Raw genomic sequence first — 21140 nt, 5'->3', positions numbered from 1 at the left:
GCAGTTCTGGAAAAACCAAGCAGCACTGGCAGGGGAGGAAGACACCTTGTACAGGATTGCAGCTGACAAAAGTAAAAAGTCCCTGAAACCTTGGCTGTTTTTGTACTGAATCTCTCACATTATACAGCTGGACTGCAATACATTTTTGTGACAGATTATTAAGTTAGTCTTCAAGTAGTCTGTGGGAAGGAGAGGTCAGCGTCACCTCCCCCAGGTGTACAGTGCATTGTTTCAGTGAGAGTATGCTCAGTTTTATTATGCTCATTATAGCAAAATGGGGAGGGAGTGGAATACAGAGAGACTAAAAAGGCAGTTATTATCCAGTATTGCTGTAATCTCCTGATTGTTTGTGACCAGTGAATGCAGGATGGACTGAGCATATAACAGCAATCTTGCAGAGGAGTGACTATTCTGCCACCTAACTCTGCTTGGATCATAACATAGCCTGTATGTGAATACTGACCTTTATTCTAGGGATGCAAAAGCATAGGCACCTTTTCTGGCAGTGGATTGTCACTTTTCCTGGGTGGTTAGATCTGCTTTGATTAGAGCAATGCTATTATCCCAGTGGATCTTGTATTCTGGAGAAGACTTAAAGGTCAAGAGAAGGAACAAGTCTATATGTGCAATGCCACTGTTTCAGAGCAGTAAAATCTGTAATGGGAATGAACACTTCCTGGATTCAAGAGATGAATGGAGAAGTAACCCTAAATCTTGAGAAAGGCTGTACATTTTTATTTTTCATTTCTAGTTGCTTACTGTATATCTTGCTTCAGTCTAAACTTGGTATTGTCATTTTTTCTGTAAATAAGGGGGGGGGGGGGAAGGAACACCGAGTCTTCTGTTGAAATCCTAGTGTTTCAAATCAAAACTGACAGTGGCTGTGTGTGAGGGCTGCATTTTGCTGAGGTGCTCTGCTGTTCTGCACATCATTTTTCCTCTTGGCTCAGTTCTTTACTGCTTAGACACTGCCCGCTAAGGCATATACAGCAGGTCTCATTGCTTTGGTAGGTATAGTCTGAAGGGTTTTAACCTCCTCCTTGTTGAAACTCAGTGACTAGTTAATTGCAAGTTAAAAGTGTACAGAAGTTTTCCAATGTAAATCTTGTGGTCTGGAATGATTTGCAAGGTAAGCCACAGCTAACTGACAGCATATCCAATAGCAACTTTTAGTCACAATACTTGGGTACTATAAAAGTTTGAAAGAAGTATTTTACTTTGAAGACTGTTTTCATTCTGTACAAAGGAAAGGGTTGCAAAAGGTTATTTGGAAATTAGGCCATTTGGGGAACCTGGATGAAAGGAAAGTCAACAAGAAGCTGATACAGCAGTAGATGAGAGGAAGGAGACTGAGGTCAGGTTATAAGCAGGCTGCCTGAGGTTGTCACTCCTGTGCCACAGCAGTTGAAGGGAAGATGAGTGCAGTGTCTTGTTCGAAGCTTCTTGGCATAATTTCTCTTCTTCTACTTGCAGGACTGATGCATTTAGTGCTCAACAAAGGAAAGTATGTTGAGAAGTGGTTGCAACTTTAGAGTTGAAGAAGATTGGAGAAGATTGGGACACAGGGAAATAGGAATTTGGGGAAGACAAAAACTTTCAACATAAAAAAATGGTACAGTAGGTCTGAAAGTCTGCTCTATCTATCTACCTACCTACCTATGTATGGTAAATATTATAGACAGTGAGGCAGGTGGAGAAAAACACCCGAAAATGGTGTCCTCTCCTGTGTTCAGCACATTGCTAAATATCTTCTCTGTAGCAGAAATAACTTCCTCATACATCCCACTAGTGTTTCTGTAAAAGTAAAGGCATGACCTTCAGCTGGTAGAAGTGATTAAAGCTCTGATAACTTGTTCCTCTTGTGTCATGCTGGCATGGGGTTAAAAAGCTGCCGGGGAGAATTGGCCCTTTGATGCTCTTTAGTGATGAAAGAAGCAGCAGAGGTGGCAGGAGCCTTTCAAATGGGCTTTATTTGGCAAAGTGTTCATGATACTCACCAGAAGTGTAACCACCAATTATACAGAAAACACCCCTGGGACCAAGAGCTGGACTAAGCGACCTAAAACCAAAAGCTGCATCCAGCCATAGAGCTACAGGCTCCCCATCTCTGAAGCAGTAACACCTGGAAACCAGGGAGGCAAATTATTTAATCCAGACCTTGAATGTCTTCCTGCTATGTACAGAGTGCAGTGGCTATCCAGGAAAACGTGTATCTTCGCCCTTCAAGGTTGCTGTTGTTCTCCTGTCAGTCCACTGAAGGTTTGCAGTGGTGGCACATGCAAGTATATGTTAGGGGAGAATGGCTGAAGCATAAAGCTTTTATTTCTGATGTCTTTGGTTTAGGAAAACACACTTTGAGAGCTTTCTAGTTCAAGATTTCCTGATTTATGCAAATATGGACCAAAAAAAGCATGTTTTTTTGCCAGAGACACTGTCGTTCCTCCCACAGCTGATTCCTACACCTGGAGATCTTGCGCAGTGCCTTCCTCTCAGGGGGAATATATTTACAGCTTTAAGTGATAGATACACTTTTCTTTAAGTCTTTGCTAAGTGGTTGGCTTAGCTTTTGGGGTGAATAGCTTATTTAAGCAATTGGAGTAGGGCAGGCTCTACATGTGCTCCAGAAGTAGCAGGTATTTAAGCATACTTTTGACCTTTGTATTTTAAAGGAATATTTTCCATCCTACTATGAATATACAGATTTATCAGGATTTTGGGGTTTGGTTTGGTTTTGTTTTTTCTACAACAAAATTTTGATCATTAGCTGAGAGTATTGAGAAACATCTGATTCTTCAGTGTCTTCAATTCCCATTAGCATTACATTACAGAAAGGTCCACAGGCCCTCTCTCTCTCTCTCTGTTTTGGGATCTCTCTAAATTATTATATAAATGTAGAAATCACAAGGAAGTAAGCTAGATATGACAATTTCTACAATAAATACTCTATATGATTGTCTCTTCAAAATGGGGAATTTTGCTCTGCAGTATAGCTGTGTTGCTTTCTTGGGCAGGTTGATGGAGCAGAAATGCCCCTGTGCTGCATCTTTAGCTGTACTCTTTGTCAGTGTTGATTACAAATGTGGGAAAAGCCTGAAATACCTGCCTCCTTTTCCTTTACATGGGTGACTTTGAATGTTAGGTTTTCAGTTTGTTGGTACCAAGATCTTGTCTCCCATGCATGAAACATGTATGATTTTTCAGTGTTACTTAATCTGAAATATTCCTTTTCAGCTAGCAGTTTGGCAGGGACTTTCCCAGACATGTGGTGTAGCTCAGATGATTCATTGCTTTATGCTTCTCCATTTATAGGGTTGCAAAATTCAGTAAAACAGCAGTTCAGCTTTTAATCTGACTCAGTATTTTGTAGAACAGCAGAACAATCAAGAGAGTCTTTAAGGCTGCCTTTGTCTTCTGAAATTAATTGCTTGATTTTTATTATGCACTTACAGGAATTTGTAACTGTCTTGGTGCGAGACCCCAGGATACAGAAAGAAGACTCCTGGCATTCTTACATAGACTATGAGATATTTATTCACGTAAGTACAAAAATATGATAACAGATTCTTTGGGCTCTTATTGCTGTTTCTGTCCAAGCTAGGGTTGTCTTTGGCATATAAAAGGAATTTCTGCTTCTGGGATGCTGGAGGCTATTACTTTCTTTTTAACAACTGGGATGCAGTGGAACAGGTAGAGTGCGTTTGCCAATGGCCATGTAGTAGGTCTGGCAGAGCTGGGGTTGAACCTAATGTGTTCACATGTGCATTCCACAGTGTCTTGCAATAGAAAATTTTTAGCTTTATTTATTAGCTAGAAGACTGTTACAGTCAGTGATGTCTTACCATTGTAAAAGAATGTTGATGTTCAGGTATTCATGGGAAAACAAGTTTCTTTTCAAGTAATTATCTGGTTATTTGTACTTTAAATTCTCCTCAGTTCTTTTTGCCAAGTTATTGGTTGCTGCAGTGTGGTTGTTTTCAGTGTACCTTGACATTCATATTATGCTAATTTAGTGGTGCTTGGATGTGTGAAGTAGTTGCATTTGGGTTTGTGATTGTAGACCACCATATGTTAATGGGAGTGCACTTGGCATTATGGTGCTTTTGTGCCACAAATCTGTCCTGTTCATAATTTTGTTTTCTTGATTGTTTTTGGTGGATGACATATGGAAGGCATTTTCCTAATTTGCCAAATCTAGATCCAAAGATTTTAATTGCAGTGTAAAATGAAGGTATTTGAGAGCACCAAGTTACGTGGTTAATACTTGGCAGAAGACCAAAATAATTTCATTATTGTGTGGAAGAGTTAAGCAGTTAGTGTATGAGAGCAAGCAGTCAAAAGATGACTTACTAAATGTCAAATGTCTGTGTGATAAGTACGTCTCTCTTGTGTGGCAATCAGAGTTGTGAAACTTTTAAATTTGCAATGTGCTTCAAGTACCGCTTCCAACTGTATTTTTCATTTCTGGTAAATAGAAATTCTGTAGATTTGGTAGGCTCAGTGCTGTATTACTGTTGTTTCACAGACATCAGTACCTCTGAATAAAAATGTATTAAGGCTTTCTCAATGAGTGCTGAGTTGGGGAGATGTTGTTTAGACCCAATGTGTCTTCATTCACCTGCAGACAGCAACTAAGCACATACAGCTGCTTGCTCACATCCCCTCTGCCCCACCAGCAGGATGGAGGGAGGAGAATTGGGGGGTAAAAGAGAGAAAACTCATGGGTTGAGATAAGAACAGTTGAATAATTGAGGTGTAGTAATAATATTAATAATAATATTAAATAATAGTAATACTAAATAGTAATAATAACAATACTAATAAAGAACATTTAAAAAAAAAGAAAAATAGATAAAAATTTAGAAAGACAAGTGATGCCAATGAAAACATATGCTCAATACCAAGTAGCCAATGCCCAGCCAATCTTTCAGTGGCTATCCCCAGCCAACCTCCACCCTTGTTTGTTGCTGAGCATGATGCCATATGGTATGGAATATCCCTTTGGTGGGTTGGGATCAGCTGTCCCAGCTGTGTTTCCTCCCAGTTTCCCATGCACCCCCAGCCTGCTTGCTGGTGGGCTGGGGTGAGGAGCAGAAAAGGCCTGGCTCTGTGCAAGCAGTGCTCAGCAGTGACTAAAACATCCCTGGGTTACCAGTACTGTTTTCAGCACAGATCCAAAACACAGCCCCAGCTACTCTGAAGGAAATTAACTCTCCCCAATCCAAATTCAGCATACAGTGATATATGATCTATCACTTGGCATCTCTGAAGCTATTAAGCATCAACTAAACTTCCTGCCACCACAGTGCCAGGGCTTTTGGAGACTAATCCCTAGGTCAGTCCTACCATCCAGACTTCTTAGTGGACTCCAAGTATTGTGTCTGCCTGGCTTTTAGGCCAGCTGAGTTCCCCTTCTACCCAGCTCTTAGAGCATTTATCTTCTTAAACTGTGCGGTATCCCGGGTGTGCTCCTCTGTTCCAGGAGGCTGACATCTTTGTGCTGGAGTTATGGCTCCTGGCAGGCAGGGAGTGTGGGCTGGACTGCAGGCAGTTTACTAATGGAGTCCTGTCTAGTATGTGGGATTTCATCTAAATGTATGCTCCATGGGGAAATTTGGCAAAAGTATTTAATTTCCACAAATTGTTTCTCTTTTGATGAATTGACATTTTCCTAATGAATTAGTAGTGTTCTGTGGGAAAAATTCCAAATGCTGCTACTTGCAGAGAGCAGTCGTATTGGTTTCTTTGGTTTAAGTTGGGACTGCACACTAGAAAAACTCTGTGTACCTGTTTTCAGGATTGTAACTAGAATAGCTAAAAATCTTTTTTCCCTGAAGAGATTGACATTATCTACTGAAACCTTTTTCTGAGGTCTGTTTTTCCTGTTACTGTAAGTTGTATTGTAATCCAAATCTCTTGCTTTTAAAAGTAAAGCAATGTAATATATTTCCCTGAGAAGCAGTAGGAACCATCACCAGTCCTGCTTGAGGTAAAGCACAGTCCTTATCATAAACTGAATTAATGTCAAGCTTTCCATTGGTGTCTCGGGCATTAATGTAACATCTTGGATGTGTTGTTAGTACCATGCCTGCACTTTAGCTTAAGCTGATTTGCAAAGTAAATGTTTTTTATTTCCCAACAGACAAACAGTATATGCTTTACAAGGAAAACATCCTGTGTTAGACGACGCTATCGAGAATTTGTTTGGCTCCGGCAGAGGCTTCAGAGCAATGCAGTGCTTATGTGAGCAACTTTATATATGACTATTTAATAATCTGTTGGTCATGGAGAGAAGGATTGTTTCCTCCTAATTCAGAGAACTACAAAAATCAGATCTGGAAAGTATCCTGTGTTTCTTACTAGCACAAGTTTATTCTGTAGAATGCATTGTATGTGCTTTAAACCCAAAAGAATGTGGTTTGTATTTATAGCCTTTTTTTGGTGAGCCCTCCTCTAATTTGTAAGAGACTTGATCTGTGTTTTCTTTTGCTATACACAGGTAGCAGAAATAACAATCTAGTGTAGGTGTTTGTACCTCCTCTGTGTTCTTCTTCAATGTGCTTAGGCCTTCCAAGCACCATAAGAGACCCAGCCAGACATGGATGCAGGCTTAACAACTGAACCAGAAAAATCAGATTAATTTATTTTTTCCCTTTGAGATGTGTGAGAAGCCCTTCAGTTTCTCAACCTTATGTTCCCAAATTGATTTCAGGAGCTTCTGGAACATAACCCATGATTTTCATATGCTTGGGGTTGGCATTTGCTTTTTGCATTTTTCTCTGCTGTTTCACATGTGGTTCTAACTGTATATTTTTTCCTATTTATAAAGACAGCTACCTGAACTGCCATCCGGAACTCCCTTTTTCAATATGAACAATCCTAATCACGTGGACCATCGCCGTCAGGGTCTGCAAGAATTTCTGGAAAAGTGAGTACAGCCTATCCAGAGGTGTTGGAATTTTTATGAGGTCATCAATTTCTGGTTTAAAATAGCTCATCTCTGGTACTTGAGAGCCACCATGTGGTCATCTGTACATGCTACATGTTTAGTTATATTTTTTTACTTGTACTGTCATAATTCATACACGTGACTTCAGCTCTATTGGCAGGTTATAAGGAGACTTCAGCTGGTGCTTTTCCATTGTGTTTCATTGCATTGATTATAGATAATAGGCTTAAATTTAAATTATTTTTCAATTGCATACTAAGTTTGGGAGATCTTTCACTGTGATGTCTATTTCTAGCTTTCAATAAGGAGCTTGATATTCTTGTACAAAGAAGAAAGACTCCCCCTTTATGTTCATGGAAAATCAATGTCTTTGTGGGTTGAACCCCTGTGAGCCTGGGAAAATTCTCTAGTGAGATCTCCTAACACAGAGCTTTCCTATAATGCAAATTACTTTGTTTACCAGTCCCACTAAACATAAGCAAGCTCTAGCAGCTGTGACCATTTTCAGTGCAGCTGCAATCTGTATAAAATCATGCATCACGTTTAGCTAGACCCTGACCTGCATTACAAGGAAGTAGTGTATGTGTTTCAGTACTGCATCCCTCAGTCCCACTGCTGTGACCACTTCACCTTCTGCAGTGGCTGAGCCCCTGTTGGTGTAATTTTCTACTTTTTCTCTGCCATTCTTGTCGTGCCCTGGCACTGCTGGTGTGAGAGCAGGCTGCTCAGAGCTCCTGGGGCAGGAGCTGTGTGTACCTCTGCTGGCTGCCTTTAGCTGCTGCTCAGGGTAAGGGCATGGTGAAACACTGCAAGTAGAAACTATTAATCTTCCTTCCAGTCAGTGTATTATAAGCCTCCCTAACAGACAACAAATCATTGGTCCCGAGGTATATTTATTAGGCTTAGCAGCTGAAGGCAGGGACAGCTAACTGCTGCAGGAATAATATTCTGCATGCAGCTATATAGGATCTATGGCCAAAAGGTCACCAAATAAATACTTGCTGAAGGCATGTGAGACAGGGAAGAGAAAGCAGGAACAGATTAGAGGGTATTTTTACACCTCAGGAAAGAAAAGCAGTGAAATGGAAGAGCTGTGCTCCTAGAAGCATGTCAGTGATAATATGAAGAGTGTGGTAGCTCAGGTTCCAGGGTCTGAGCAGTTCTCTTAGCTGTGCTGCCCCATGGAGTAGTGCATTTCAAAAAACACTCTTATTTTGAAAGAGGCCAGTCTAGTAACAAGGTTTATCAGCATCAGAAATGTTTACAACTGCTGTCTGCAGTTCAAAAGGCAGAACAGAAAGGTAGATTATCTTAAAAGACATCTTCATGCTCCAATTTTGTGGATGACTGTAGCTTAAATGAGTACTGACAGTAGAAAATGACAGCATGTGGAATATTTCATCATGCTGCTGTTAGTCCAGGAGTGGGAAAAGAGGCAACTCAAGGTAATGATTTAAATGTTTGAATTTGAGTGCAAGGAAAACGTCAGCTTTCTCTCAGCCCTGTGGAGCAGTTGGAAGGAATTTTCAGAGGTTGTGTTGAGATGCAGTGGCATGGTGCTGTATGTGCTGTACCATTGCCCTCTGCTGGCTGGCTCTGCTGTGCTGCTGCTGCTCATAGAAGGCATCTTCCTGTTGGCTCAGCTGCCGTGATGCTTTCCTACCACCCCCATTTATGATGCTGAACCAAAGGTTGCGATTCTTTTTCTGAAATTTAATTTTGTGGAACTCCCTAACAAGAATTAGTATAAAATATATAAAAAATATAAAATAGTATAACATGTATTTGTGTGTGTGAAATATACACATATATTCTGTATATATGTATGTTCTACGTGTACCATATGCATATATGCATACAATATACATATGTTACAATATATGTATATGTACAATATATATATGTTACATAGATGAATCAAGTGAAGCAGAACCTTTCTGATACATTAGAAAGGGGGGACCCTAACCCAACACTGCTGAGAGTTCCATTCACCCCAGCAATGACAGAAGGCACTGTGCAAAAGCTCACAATCCTACTTGCATTCCTTTGTGGCAGTGGGAAGAAATTAGATTTGAGACTGTGTGGACCTGTCTGGGGAGAGGTTCGCAGGTAACATTTTTAAATGCCTGCCTGTGATGCAGGAATTCCAGGTGTTACCAGGATCCAACACATCTCTGAAGAGGGCGTTTAGATCTTTCAAAGTCTCAGTTTGTGCTCTGTGCCTGTATGACCGGGCTTGTGCCCTGTGCTCTGTGACCAGATTGCTGTAGTGCCTGCCTGTGCAGGAGCCATGTGCCTGAGGAGCCAGGACTGAGCAGCTGGAGGCTCCCTAGTGTTCAGCTTCTGGCCCTGGGAACATTTCCATATTGCCTATATGTGGATGGCTACAGAGTTCTGTTGTCCTTCCTCACTTCCCACTCCAGGGTGAGTTAGCACTGGGCACAGTGTGTACTTAGAGCCTTTGTGAAGCCTCTCCGTGCTGAGCACAGTAGCGTAAGAATTAGGCCAACAGCTGGGAAGTTAAGCAGTAACTTTGGTGAAATCTGGGAACAGGTGTCCCATTTTGATTTGGTTTTACTGCACAAATGCAGGGTAGGATCTACTTGTCGTACAGGTTATTATCTCTGAGTGATGAAGAGCTGTAAAGCTTACTTCTTGTCTGGGCATAATTTAATATTTCAAGAGGCCATTTGCATTAACGGAAGTCAGCTAGCCCCTTTTCAATTATAAATTACTTTGCAAGAATAAGGAAAATTATGTGTTTTTCCTGATAAGTATCCTTGTGCTTTGAGGATACCTGTGAATTCACAGAAAAGTTTATTCTTAAACTAGAGGTCAAAATTAAAACATTGTCTTACAATTTTAACTTCTGCAAGATCCTCTTTACTTTCATCCATTTGGAGATGTGCAGGTCTAACTTGGGGATTTAGATTAACCTCAGAGAAGATGAGTCGGGTTTGCTCATAAGAAAATGAATTAACAAAGCCATTTTGAATGAAGTTGAGTTCAATTGATGACTTTTTTTTTTATTGAATATAGTTGGATCCCAAAAACTTACATGATTTAGGAAGAAGGATTACTCTTCAATTACTTTTCAGATACGCAGTTTATGATGGGGTGGAAGACACAGAGTTTGGAGAAATTAAATGCATAGATCCACAGGGAAGAGAGGGCATCTACAGTGTGGCTCCTGCAGAAGGCCATGCATTGGCTTGCTGGGTGCCAGAGTGAGGAAGCCACCCAAAATTCATCTGCCTAAGGCAGAGCCATTTTCTGAAGTTGTCTGGTGTCAAGCACCTCCTTGCCTTTTCTACTGCAGTCCCATGAGCTGCAGCTGGTGCTGGGTCAGCAGTCTCTTCTGGAGGTGTCTCCACTGGGTGCTGTCCCAGTGATGTGGAAAGTGGGAGATGCAGCTTACCCCCACCAGGGGCTCAGGCAGGAGCATTGGCAATTGTGGGGCAGGTGGAACCACCTTGGGCAAATTTCCTCTCTCCAGTGGAGCCTTGCTGGTATTTCCTATCTGGTGAGGGAAAAATGCGTAGCAGGCACATGTGGCTCAATCTTCTCCTAACCGCACGCATTATCACATCCCCAACAGTTGCTTCACAGTTGCTTGATATCAATAACATTTCCTCCCTTATAAAAAGTGAAGGAAGAAACACAGTCAGCCTTTTTAGAGGAAACTGGGGCTTTCTTTGGTGTGGGCTGGGGCTGAGGGGCTGGATGCTCAGTAGAGGGCACCACAGCACAGGCTGTCATCCATCTCTCAGCTCCTTGGGTTTTTCCCTTGCTCTTGTGAGCTGATGTAAATGGGCAGAGTAAATTTGTTGAAAACAAAATCGGAGTGTTAACCTTCCACACACATTCAAGTATGCATCTGTCATTGTATTAGGTTACAGTAGATACAGGAAATCTTTAGTTAGGATTAAGTTGTACTGTTCAGCCATATGTTGTTTTTCTCCAGCAGAACAGTGTATAATATACATAATAAAATCATGTTGAAGAAAACCAGATTTTGGACCTTGTCCAAATAAGAAAAAAGACATGCTTTTTTTCTTTTGTAAATATTTTTGCCATAACACAGGAAAATATAAATATTCCTCATATAGTATCCAGCATTTCCTCAAAAATGACATTATTTCTTCTGCTTGTGATGTTTTTCAGTCTTTCTTCTTTAAAGGTCTAGAGATCACGAGCATTTACAGAAAGCTTAAAAAGATTCACATGTCTGTGAATAAAAAATTACTTTATTATCTCTAATTCTAATGTAGAGCCTTATCTTGCAGCCCCCTTAATCACATAAGTAGTCATTATGCACGTGAGCAATCTGGCCAAGAGGAGTGAAATCTCTGACAAGTAATGACTACTGATGGGATCAAGACTTGCAGGGTTTAGCCTTTCGTTCTTCTTGCAGGCGTGCATAGAAGGTCTGTTGTTCTCTTCAATATGCTCAGTCAGTTTATAGGAATTATTGCCGTGAGCCGTGACTCTTCCAGGAGCGCTGATTTCCATCGCTGTAAGCACAGCCCTGCCTGGCCCTGGCTGCGGTGAAAGTGCAGAAGCAGCGCTGAGAGCGCTCCTGCTGTGCCGAGACTGCGCACGCGTCCAGCCTCCGCGGAGACATCCGAGTATTAATGTTGTGACGCTCCTCCCTTCCTCTTGCCTTTTTAATTTGTTAGGTGGTGGTTTGTAATTTTCATTTTTTAAGTCTTTGAAGCCAAGTCTACCTTTTAAATGTCAAGCCCTTCACATAGTGAGCCCCAGGACAGCAAAAGCCTCCAGAGAGCAACTGCTATACCAGCACTTAATACTACTAGTACCATCTGGTGACAAATGTTTGGGTATTCCCTTGAAGAAAGAGTATTTTGAGCAGGAAAGCATAGCACTTATGGGTAGCGCAGAATTTATTTTACATTTTGATTGCTTGAATCTTGCAATTAAAAAGCAGTCTAACCTGTCGGTTCAGAGGGGGTGGAAAAAGCAGCAGTTATTTTTTAAGAGAAAACAAATTCTTCAAGGATACAACCAAGTAAAAGTTATTTGTATATCTGCTTTCAGGATGGTTTTAAATGACTTGCAGAATGTATTGAGTGTTTGGTCTCCATGTGAACACATAGTAAACACACACATATACATATATGAGTGAAGTTATGATTAGCTTTATGAACATCTTTCCATTTCTGCACCTTGGTTTCTCTTCACTCCCTTCACCTCCAGATGGCACTATGAAGCAGAAAAGAAAATTACTGTGAAATAATGATTCCAATGTAAAGTAAAATTGGAAATTGAATTATAGCTACAGAAAAAGGACAGTAGCCTTGAGGTCCTGATCAGTCTGTACTCTTATCACTTTTGTTTGCTGTTCCATGTGTTAGGTTACTGCCGAGTTAATAACAGTGCTTTAGCAGTTCAAGGCTTAGCAGAATTGTACTGGACATGAAATAAAGCTAAAATGAATTTGTGTCCAATATCATTGACATTAGTGCTCATTACTTCTCTGGTGTAATGCCTCAAACCATCTAAAATCAATTTTAAAGATTACCCGTTATTTTATAAAGAAAATAAAATACATTTCAAACAGCAACAGAGCTGTAAGTATAGTGTAATCTCATGAACAGTTAGTTACTCGTGTTTTCACTGGTTGGCAGGAAACTTTTGAAGGTACAGCAAGAGGAAAATCTGTGAAACCAGATGCCATTCACAGAATTTAATGACTTGGCATTTTACTGTGTTACTTGGCATTAGACACGCAAATGTTAGAATTGCAGAAATGTACATCTCCTCACTGTGCCTGGGAAAAACAGTAACTGTAGTTACTCTGCAGGAAATGCAGGCACATTATTTCTCTTTTGTTTTTCTTTTCTTTTTTTTTTTTTTTAAGAGAAGTAGAATATTTACTCTCCCGATTGCATAACTATAAAAGTGGATATATTGTTTGGAATACCTCTACTTTTTGTTGCAATGTTTGTATTTGTTTGGAAAGTGGGTTTATCAAGAGTCAAGGCTGAAATCCTCTTTTAGTGGCTGCTGAATGATGGCTTTTCAAACTGTAATCATGAAGCTGTTGCTGTCAAGGTGTGTGGACCTGTAAATTCTGTTTTGAATCATTTTTACACAGCCTTTGGATTTTAGACTACAAATAAGTTTTTCTATCTATTAATACATTTGCCCACGTTGATTTTACAGGCGTCTATTTGTTATTAAAATTGTGAGAATTTGGATTGGATTAAAAAAGCTTTCTCTGTGTGTGAAAAGTGTGCTTATTTTGAACTTCAGCAAAATCTGGTCTTTCTGGGACTCAATTTCACCCGCACCTGGTAGATCATTAGGGCTGGAAACATTTCCCCATTGGAAGGTGTCAGAGTTGGAGTTGTTTGGTTGAGACTGTGTGTTCATCTAGGCAAGTGAAATGTGCATGCACACAAGTATCTTGTGGTTTCGCGTAGATATCTCTTACTACTTATTTTAATTTGACAGATTTTTATGGGCTTGAATGAAGCCAGAAATGCTTTTGTGTGTTTATTAAATGTTATTGTAATCTTGGCCGCTTAAGAGAACAGTTTTCAGAACGTATTTGTGTTTAAAACATTACAGTCCAAACACACCATTAATCTTATTCAAGAGAAGGAACTAATCAGTTACACTTTTCATTTTAGTCAGAGTACCTTTAAAATGCAATATTTCTTTCTGCTCTTACTAGTTCGTACATTAATGTCATCTCTTGTTTCCTGTTGTACAGCAATGACTTTTTTTGGTAAAAACTGTAGCCTAAATGGGTATAAATAGGTAAGTATTGACTCTGAGTAGCTTTGAGATGTTTAAAGATATTTTAATAATATTCCGTGGAGTATTCTTTGGCATGGTCATAACCTCTGATGTCTCTATTACATGAGTAAAATGATACACACAAACTGAAGAAGTTTCTTGTTAATAATTTTACTATTTGTATAGTAAAGAATTCCTTCTTTACAGAAATGTTGAAGAAAAGTTGCCTGTCTTTTCCTTAAAAATACAGATGATGATCCTCAATTCTCAGGGCTTGAAAAGGTTTCTCTGCAACTGTGTTACTGGAATGTATTGTATTTTGTTTACTTTCATGTGTTTTAAGTAAATACTGTGTGCTAGATTTATTTGGAGGCTTAATTTAAAATATATATCAACCAAATTTTAAAACCTATTTTTTAAAATAATAGCTGGAATTAAATAAAATTTAAGAGTCCCTGAAAACTATCTGCAAGTAAATTAAAACCAGAGTAACAGTGTAAATAATTTTGGCTAGTGTTGGCTCAGTTGTTGACAGGTATTCCAAAGTCCTGATGTTGCACATGTATGAAATCTGTTCTGCCTACACACTGTCTACTACACATTTCTTTGCTCCATCAAACAAATTGGTGACTTGTAATTTTTTATAAAAGTTTAGTTATTAAAAAAAAAAGAGAGACCAAATTTTTGTAAGAGTATATGCCTCCAACTGCCTAAAAATCATTAACTGATCCATGTGGTAATAGCAGATGGTTAAATGGAAGAAATGTCCTTGAAGTTATTCTAATAGCAGATGTGCCTAACTATTAGCTTCATGTTTTTACTCACCTAAAATTCCAAATAATGTAATAAGAAAGTAACACGCACCTAATCATTTTAATATGTTCATTGCCTTCTGTTACTGATTTAGGATTCAACTGAAAACTTTAAAAGCAGGACATCATTTAATATTTGTTCTGGGAAAACACTTTAGAGTATGTATGTGTGTGTATGTGTGTTCGTGCAGGTTATATATAAACATTTGCCTTTTTTTCCTTTTCCAGGATCCTACAAGATGCATTATTGCTTTCAGATAGTAGGCTTCACCTCTTCCTACAGACTCAGCTAAGCCCAGAAGATATGGAGGCCTGTGTTTCTGGACAGACCAAATACTCTGTTGCTGATGCAATTCTCAGTTTTGCCTCTCTGAACAGACGTTTTCCTATAGAAGATGAAGAGGAAAAAAAAGGAAAAGACGATGCAGACTCTGATTCAGAGAGGTGATTTCTGTATATCCTTACTTTCTGAGATTATATATCCATACATACACACGCACATGCTTCACTTTTTTGTTGATGTAATACTAAGATAATGAAAAAATTAATTGACTGAGATTTTATTGAGCTGTGACAGCTCATCATAGAAGTCTTCACACACACCTCCACACTGAATTAATGAATGCAGTAGAAATTCAATTATCTGCATTCTGATTATGTGAATTTCATTTAGTCAGACTTGAATTATTCGCGTTTAAATTATCTTGCTAAAAAAATATCCAACTGCACTCCAAATGGCTAATTAAAAGTCCAAATTTCCTGTCTCTCTTTGTGACTGGAGATAATTAAAGTTCTCCTCTGTTACTCAGGCTTTGAGTGTGTTGTGAAAACCAATTTCCTCCTTTTATTTTTTTTTTTTCCTCCCCCCCTCTCCCCTTTTCTGCAGTTCATCCTCCGGGCTTGGACCTAGTGATGACAGCATTTCATGTGGATGTAAAGCAAGCCCAGCTTCTGAAGAATCATGAAAAATCATTCCTGTATTGCTACCTTAAGGACAGTACAGAGCAGTTTCTGCTTTGTTTACTGGTTATGTGTACCACACAAACAGGGCTGTCTGGTGACATGTACCTAGAAGACCCATTGTTAATGCAACCATATGTCCTTACAAAATACTCAGAACAGACCTTAATACTATCTTTTTGGTGATTTTTTAAAAATTGTATCTTGGTGAAGGTCTACATGCTACCTATTTACGGTTTTGTGACTATTAAAATCTCAGTATTGGGTAAATCATGCTCTTCTGACGTATGTGGCAGTTAAAATAATTCCTTCAGTGAGTCGTGTCTCACATTTGAAAAATAATTTAATTCCTCACCTTAAAAGTTAGTATGTAATATCAAACATATTTAAAGCATCTTTTAGTCATTTGCATCAGAGAAGTTTCATCTTTAGAAGTCATTTGACATTGGTGATGAAATTACACACCCCACCAAGGTACTCACTTTTTAAAGTAGCTCAGCAACATCAGCAAAACAACATTCATACAAACTATATGCTGCTGACAATTTGAGATATAAATACATCTTCCTCTGGTCCTCCTGGTAATGTTTATGGAAAGACTGGTTTTATAATGTGTAAGTACTGAAGGCAAAAATTCTTGAGCATGGTTGCTTAGAAGTTTAGAAATATAAATAAAAATTACATCATTTCTAGGCTTGCTGGAGATTCTCAGCTCCCAGGGAATTATGGATACTCATTCCCAGTGAAAATCCTGGATGAGGTCCATTGAAACCAATGGTGGAATTTTGCACTGACCTCACTAGGGCCAAGATTTCACCCACCACGTTTAACTTTAGACATGTATTTGATGGTGCTGGTAGAGGTGTTTTAGTTCAGCAGATGAAGTGGGGAGTATCTCCCTCTGTGAGATGATGATAATCACATAGCTGTAACACCCTGCATGGATGTGGCCTTCTCCACTCTCCATGAGTAACAAGAGCTGCTGATTTCATTGTGGCTGTAGTTACCACGTTGGAATATTGACTTTTTTCACAAACAAAAGGCAGGCTTGAACACAACTTCTTAACCACCAACACATATTTTGATTAAACGTCAGTTTTGCTCTTTATTGTTCACAGCAGCTGCATAGTGTCTTGTCCCAGATTCTGTCAAAGGAATATGTTTCACTGTGGTGTTGTATTTATATTTGACATTTAATGCTATTAAAAAGAGCTAGGGGGTCTGATCACCCTAGCAAAGCTCCCATTAACTTCAGTGCAGTAGTTACTGGCCTAGAAATGGGTGTATATACATGCCCTTTTATTTTTTTTATTTTTTTTCTCTTTAAAGAAATCTGCGATTACTTTCAGAAGGGATTATTTTAAACCTGTGAATTACAGAAACAATAGATTATTCAATAGACAGCTAGTAAGGGGTAGCATAAACATGTGTGGGCATGTTTTTTTTTTTTCTTTTAAAGCATCCAGCTGGGAATCTGTGTAATTTTAGAAACAGGTTTTAGTAGCTTGAGAATTACATCTCTTAGGTAACTACTTTAAGCCACTGTATTTTGTTGATGGTAGCACTTTGTAAGATAAATATGCGTGTTTCTTTTTGCTCAGTCTTACTGAATTGCACAAATGTATCTATTCACTGTCTCAGCTTCTATGTGAGTTAGCAGCAATGCTATTTTTAATGTAAAAGTGATAATTTTAATTAAAGCAACAAGTTACCACTAAAAGTAGCTTAAAAATAACTGTTACTGCCAGTCAGAGATTTTGATTACTTGATTTTTTTAATATATTATTTTTGAGATGGAACATTACAAAAAAATTGTTCAGCAAATTTATTTAAAAGGTGGGAAGGATTTAAAAGCAAAAACAATGTTGAGAAGAATTTTTATTTAAGACAATGCAAGTTTTTCTTTTGTCTTAAAAGATTAACCTAAACTCTTGAAGCACTTTACAGTTCTGGCTTACTAACACATTCTCAGTACCTGACAAAAATTACAGAAACACAAGATTTGGACAGCCTTTGTGGCTCATTGTATTTTTTAATTCTAGGAGCTTATCAATACGCCAGCGAGTGTTTTCCAAATGAAGACATTTCTGAAATAAATATTTGTTTTCTAATAGCTCTATTGTTATTCTCTTATTTTGTCATTCTGTTAAAAAATCTAAGACTACTGTAACTTTCTTCTCAGCTTTGACAGAAATTTGTTCAAATATTTATCTTTTGAATGTTGTTTGTGTAGGTAGTGTTACTAGAATTTTTCTTTGTAATGGGGGAAGGAAAGTACTCCATGCTGTCTAGTATGCCTCCTTTGTGTATCAGCTGTGTATAAGCACATATAAAGGCTTTAAGTATTTTGTTTCATTGGAACATTAAATGTAAATTTTACCAATGTAAATGTTAAACAAAAAATAATTTTAATGTCTTTTTTTACTTTAACAATTTGGTAATTTTTCAACACTATGACATACAGTTTGATCAGTTGTCACTGGTACTTTGATCCTCATTTTTTTAGTTTTGAACAATGCTAACATTTCCTGCTAGCATTTTTTTAAAAACAGGATAATACCTAATTTATAAATTAGAAGTAGAAATCAAATTACATTATATCTAATTGCAATAATTCTGCATTCAAAAGCTTTTTTTCCTCTTTTGCTTATAGCTTTACATCCTCATTTTTATGATGATTTCTTAAAAGCTTTTAAGTAATTAAATAAAACAAGTCACTACTTTCTAGCTCATGTTTAAACCTGACAGTGAGGTTTCCTTTATTTCAATATCAATATCCTAATCACTTTATGGCTTACCATGTGTAATTTACTGTTCGGTTATTTTTGTAGTATTTGTATATATACATAAATATATGTGTGGCTACACACACACACTGTGTATACACACACAATGTTTGGGTTTTCACTTCTTTACATTTTCTACAAAAAGAATAGCAAAGAAACTCCACAAAGATGGTGTATTCGGAGTGAAGATTGTTTACATCGCAATGTATTTCTATAAGCACGGAGGGAAATATATACTCTAAATCCCACACTGTAGAACAGTGCAAACTTCAGTGTCCACATTTTTTTTTTGACAGGTGACATACTGAATTTGTTTTCCAGATTAATACTTAAATTTTATATAATTACCATTAATTATTAAAACAATAAAATGTTTGTGACTTCCTCTGTTACACACGGTATGGATAAGAAGAAGAATAAACCATGTGTGGTCCTGTGTCATTTCCCTATAATTGCAGGACTAGGCTCAGGGCTAAGGACCTGGGGCTTTACTTTTCTTCTCTAGCTCTTACAACGTGGCAAAAATATAAATAATAATTTCCAGTCTCGGGTTGATTCTTTTCACGAAAGGCCTAAACGCTTTAGGAAATTATTACACAATTGTTCTCTGGTTCGGTGTTAAAAATGCACCATAACGGGTTAAGTCGCTTCTTTGCCTCCTGGAACAAAACCTCCTTAAAAATTAATTCAAGTGGCTTTGTAAAACAGAAATCGAACTGTGGCCTTCGGGCTCGCTTTCGGCTGGCGGGGCGCCCGTGGATGCTCCGCGGCCGCGGCCGTGGGCGCGTGTGCGCCCGCCGGAGCGCTCCGGCAGCGCCGGCTGCCCGCGGGGCTCCGCCGCCGGGACGAGCGGGCAGGAGGGCTGAAAAAGGGGGAGAGGGAAAAAAGAACAAAACGACCAACGGGGGAAAAAGGGAAAAGGACGGCAGCATCCCAGATCCCGCTCCCGCTGCGCCCCGGCCCGGCCCTTGCTCGCGCCCTGCCCCGCCTGCCGCGGAGCGGGGCGAGAGCCTTACCTGGCGCCGCCGCGCTCTCCGCCCCGCTCCGCCCCGCGCCCGCTACTCAGGGAGCGGGGCCGCCCAGCCTTCATCCGGTAACTCGTGGCAACCGCAGCCCATGGCAACGGCGGAGGGGGAGCCGGGGCGGGGGCGGCCGCAGCGCTGCCGCAGCGCTGCCGGCCCCCCTGCCTCCCTCCATCCTTCCCTCCCTCCCTCCATCCTTCCCTCCCTCCATTCTTCCCTGCCTCCCTCCATCCTTCCCTGCCTCCCTCCATCCTTCCCTCCCTCCCTCCATCCTTCCCTCCCTCCATCCTTCCCTGCCTCCCTCCATCCTTCCCTCCCTCCTTCCATCCTTCCCTCCCTCCCTCCATCCTTCCCTCCCTCCCTCCATCCTTCCCTCCCTCCATCCTTCCCTGCCTCCCTCCATCCTTCCCTCCCTCCCTCCATCCTTCCCTGCCTCCCTCCATCCTTCCCTGCCTCCCTCCATCCTTCCCTGCCTCCCTCCCTGCCCGCCGCCCCCGCGGAAGGAGGGGCCGCGCCCGCCGCCGGCCGCCGGGGGGCGCTGTGCGCCAGCGGGAGCGGCCGCCGGGCGGGGCCGGGGCGGAGCGGGCGCGGCCCCGCGCCGGGAGCGCGCTCCGCGGGCGCGGCTCTCCGCGGGGGCGGCCCAGCGCTCTGGGGTCATTTCGGGGTTTTCCTGCTCCCCACCGGCTCCCGGCATCCCGGAGCTCCTCCCGCAGCCCTGCGGCTCCTCAGCCGGGGGAAACAGGGAGGCGCCTGCCGCGCTGGGGATGGGCGCAGCCGGCGTAGCGGGCATCGCCTGCAGCCCCACAGGAAAGCCCCCGCACCGACACCCACAGCTGCGCTGTATTTTGAAAGCACATGTTGCTGTTCATTCATTTATTTATATTTTTATAGGAAGGCAATTAGGGCCCAGCGCGGTGCCCAGGTATGACATTTGCCGGCCTCGGTGGCAGGCAGGCTGCTCTCAAATGGAGGCCTTTCCGCAGAACAGCAGGAGCCAAAAGGCCTTGTGTCACACAGTTATGTAAGACACAATCTCGCCTGAAAATGCACAATGAATCGGGAAGGATTTATGTAATTAATTGACCAGTCTTAACCTGTTATCGTGATGTAAGGAATTTGGAACTCATTAATTTGGGCCCTGACAGATTTCATATTAGAGCTGGCAAATATGGATTGAGCCTCTTATTCTTGTAGCAGCTGGAATTTCCATGACAGTGAGGATTAGTGAAGAAGACCTATTGCTCAAGTCAAACTGCCTCTTTTGTAATCAGCAGCCCTGCTCTGCATTAAAGGGGTAATGGGAAAGATGAAAAAAAAATACAGAGAGAAAAAAGGGGAGAAATGTATTCATGGATGGAGCAGAGCAAGGGAGGGAGAAGAGGGATGTATCCTGGACAGCACAGGTACCAGAGTGGGGTTTTCCCAGCTCTGTGGCAATGAAAATGACACAAAGGCAGCCCTGGGGTGCTGGAAAGGGCCTGGAGGACTGGTCTGTGCTGTCACCATGGGCCTTGCTGCTTCTTGGGCCAACCTTCAGATGGACCCTCCCAAGAGCCACTGAGCACTTGGGGCTGCAGTGTCAGAGGTTCTGGGAACAGGGTCTGGGCTGCCAAGAGCTGGAGGGATTTAGGAAAATAAGGGTTTGGGTCATGATCCTGGGGAAGGCAGGGCTGGGAAGCACCTATAAAGACACATACTGAGACACCTTCACAGCCTGGACTGTGACACCCTCCCTCATGGGGAAAAGGATGCTTACGGTAGGTGAGAGATCCACGGACAAGGACAGGCCTCCATGCAGCCATGGCAAGGGTGACTGCACATTATATGCCTCAAGTTCCCCAGTACAAAG

The 21140-nt window shown here is 40.8% G+C and overlaps 1 protein-coding gene and 1 long non-coding RNA gene across 11 annotated transcripts in view; one reads left to right on the top strand and one right to left on the bottom strand.

The window, feature by feature from the left end:
- SNX10 (sorting nexin 10) overlaps positions 1-18376 on the top strand; it is a 36035-nt gene extending 17659 nt beyond the window's left edge. For 5 of the 10 annotated variants that reach the window (XM_021538205.3, XM_021538204.3, XM_021538199.3 and 2 more), the window contains 5 exons: positions 3450-3536; positions 6140-6240; positions 6827-6925; positions 14752-14967; positions 15410-18376. In XM_021538205.3, coding sequence (XP_021393880.1) covers positions 3450-3536; positions 6140-6240; positions 6827-6925; positions 14752-14967; positions 15410-15488 — 582 coding nt within the window. In that variant the 3' untranslated portion in view covers positions 15489-18376. Of the gene's footprint in view, positions 1-1473; positions 1622-3449; positions 3537-6139; positions 6241-6826; positions 6926-14751; positions 15371-15409 lie in introns of those variants that run through there. The other 5 variants (XM_021538207.3, XM_021538206.3, XM_077787399.1 and 2 more) reach the window with 3 other exon arrangements.
- Positions 9947-19411, bottom strand: LOC116183214 (uncharacterized). The gene is made up of 2 exons (XR_004147767.2): positions 19286-19411; positions 9947-12169 (listed from the first exon to the last, which is right to left on the bottom strand). It is a non-coding gene; the product is annotated as an uncharacterized LOC116183214 (long non-coding RNA).
- Positions 19412-21140: the final 1729 nt, after the last annotated feature.

The sequence above is a fragment of the Lonchura striata genome, chromosome 1 (assembly GCF_046129695.1).
Source record: "Lonchura striata isolate bLonStr1 chromosome 1, bLonStr1.mat, whole genome shotgun sequence".
NCBI lineage: Eukaryota > Metazoa > Chordata > Aves > Passeriformes > Estrildidae > Lonchura > Lonchura striata.
The sequence above is the reverse complement of the archived record's forward strand: the minus strand, read 5'-3'. Positions and strand labels throughout refer to the sequence as shown.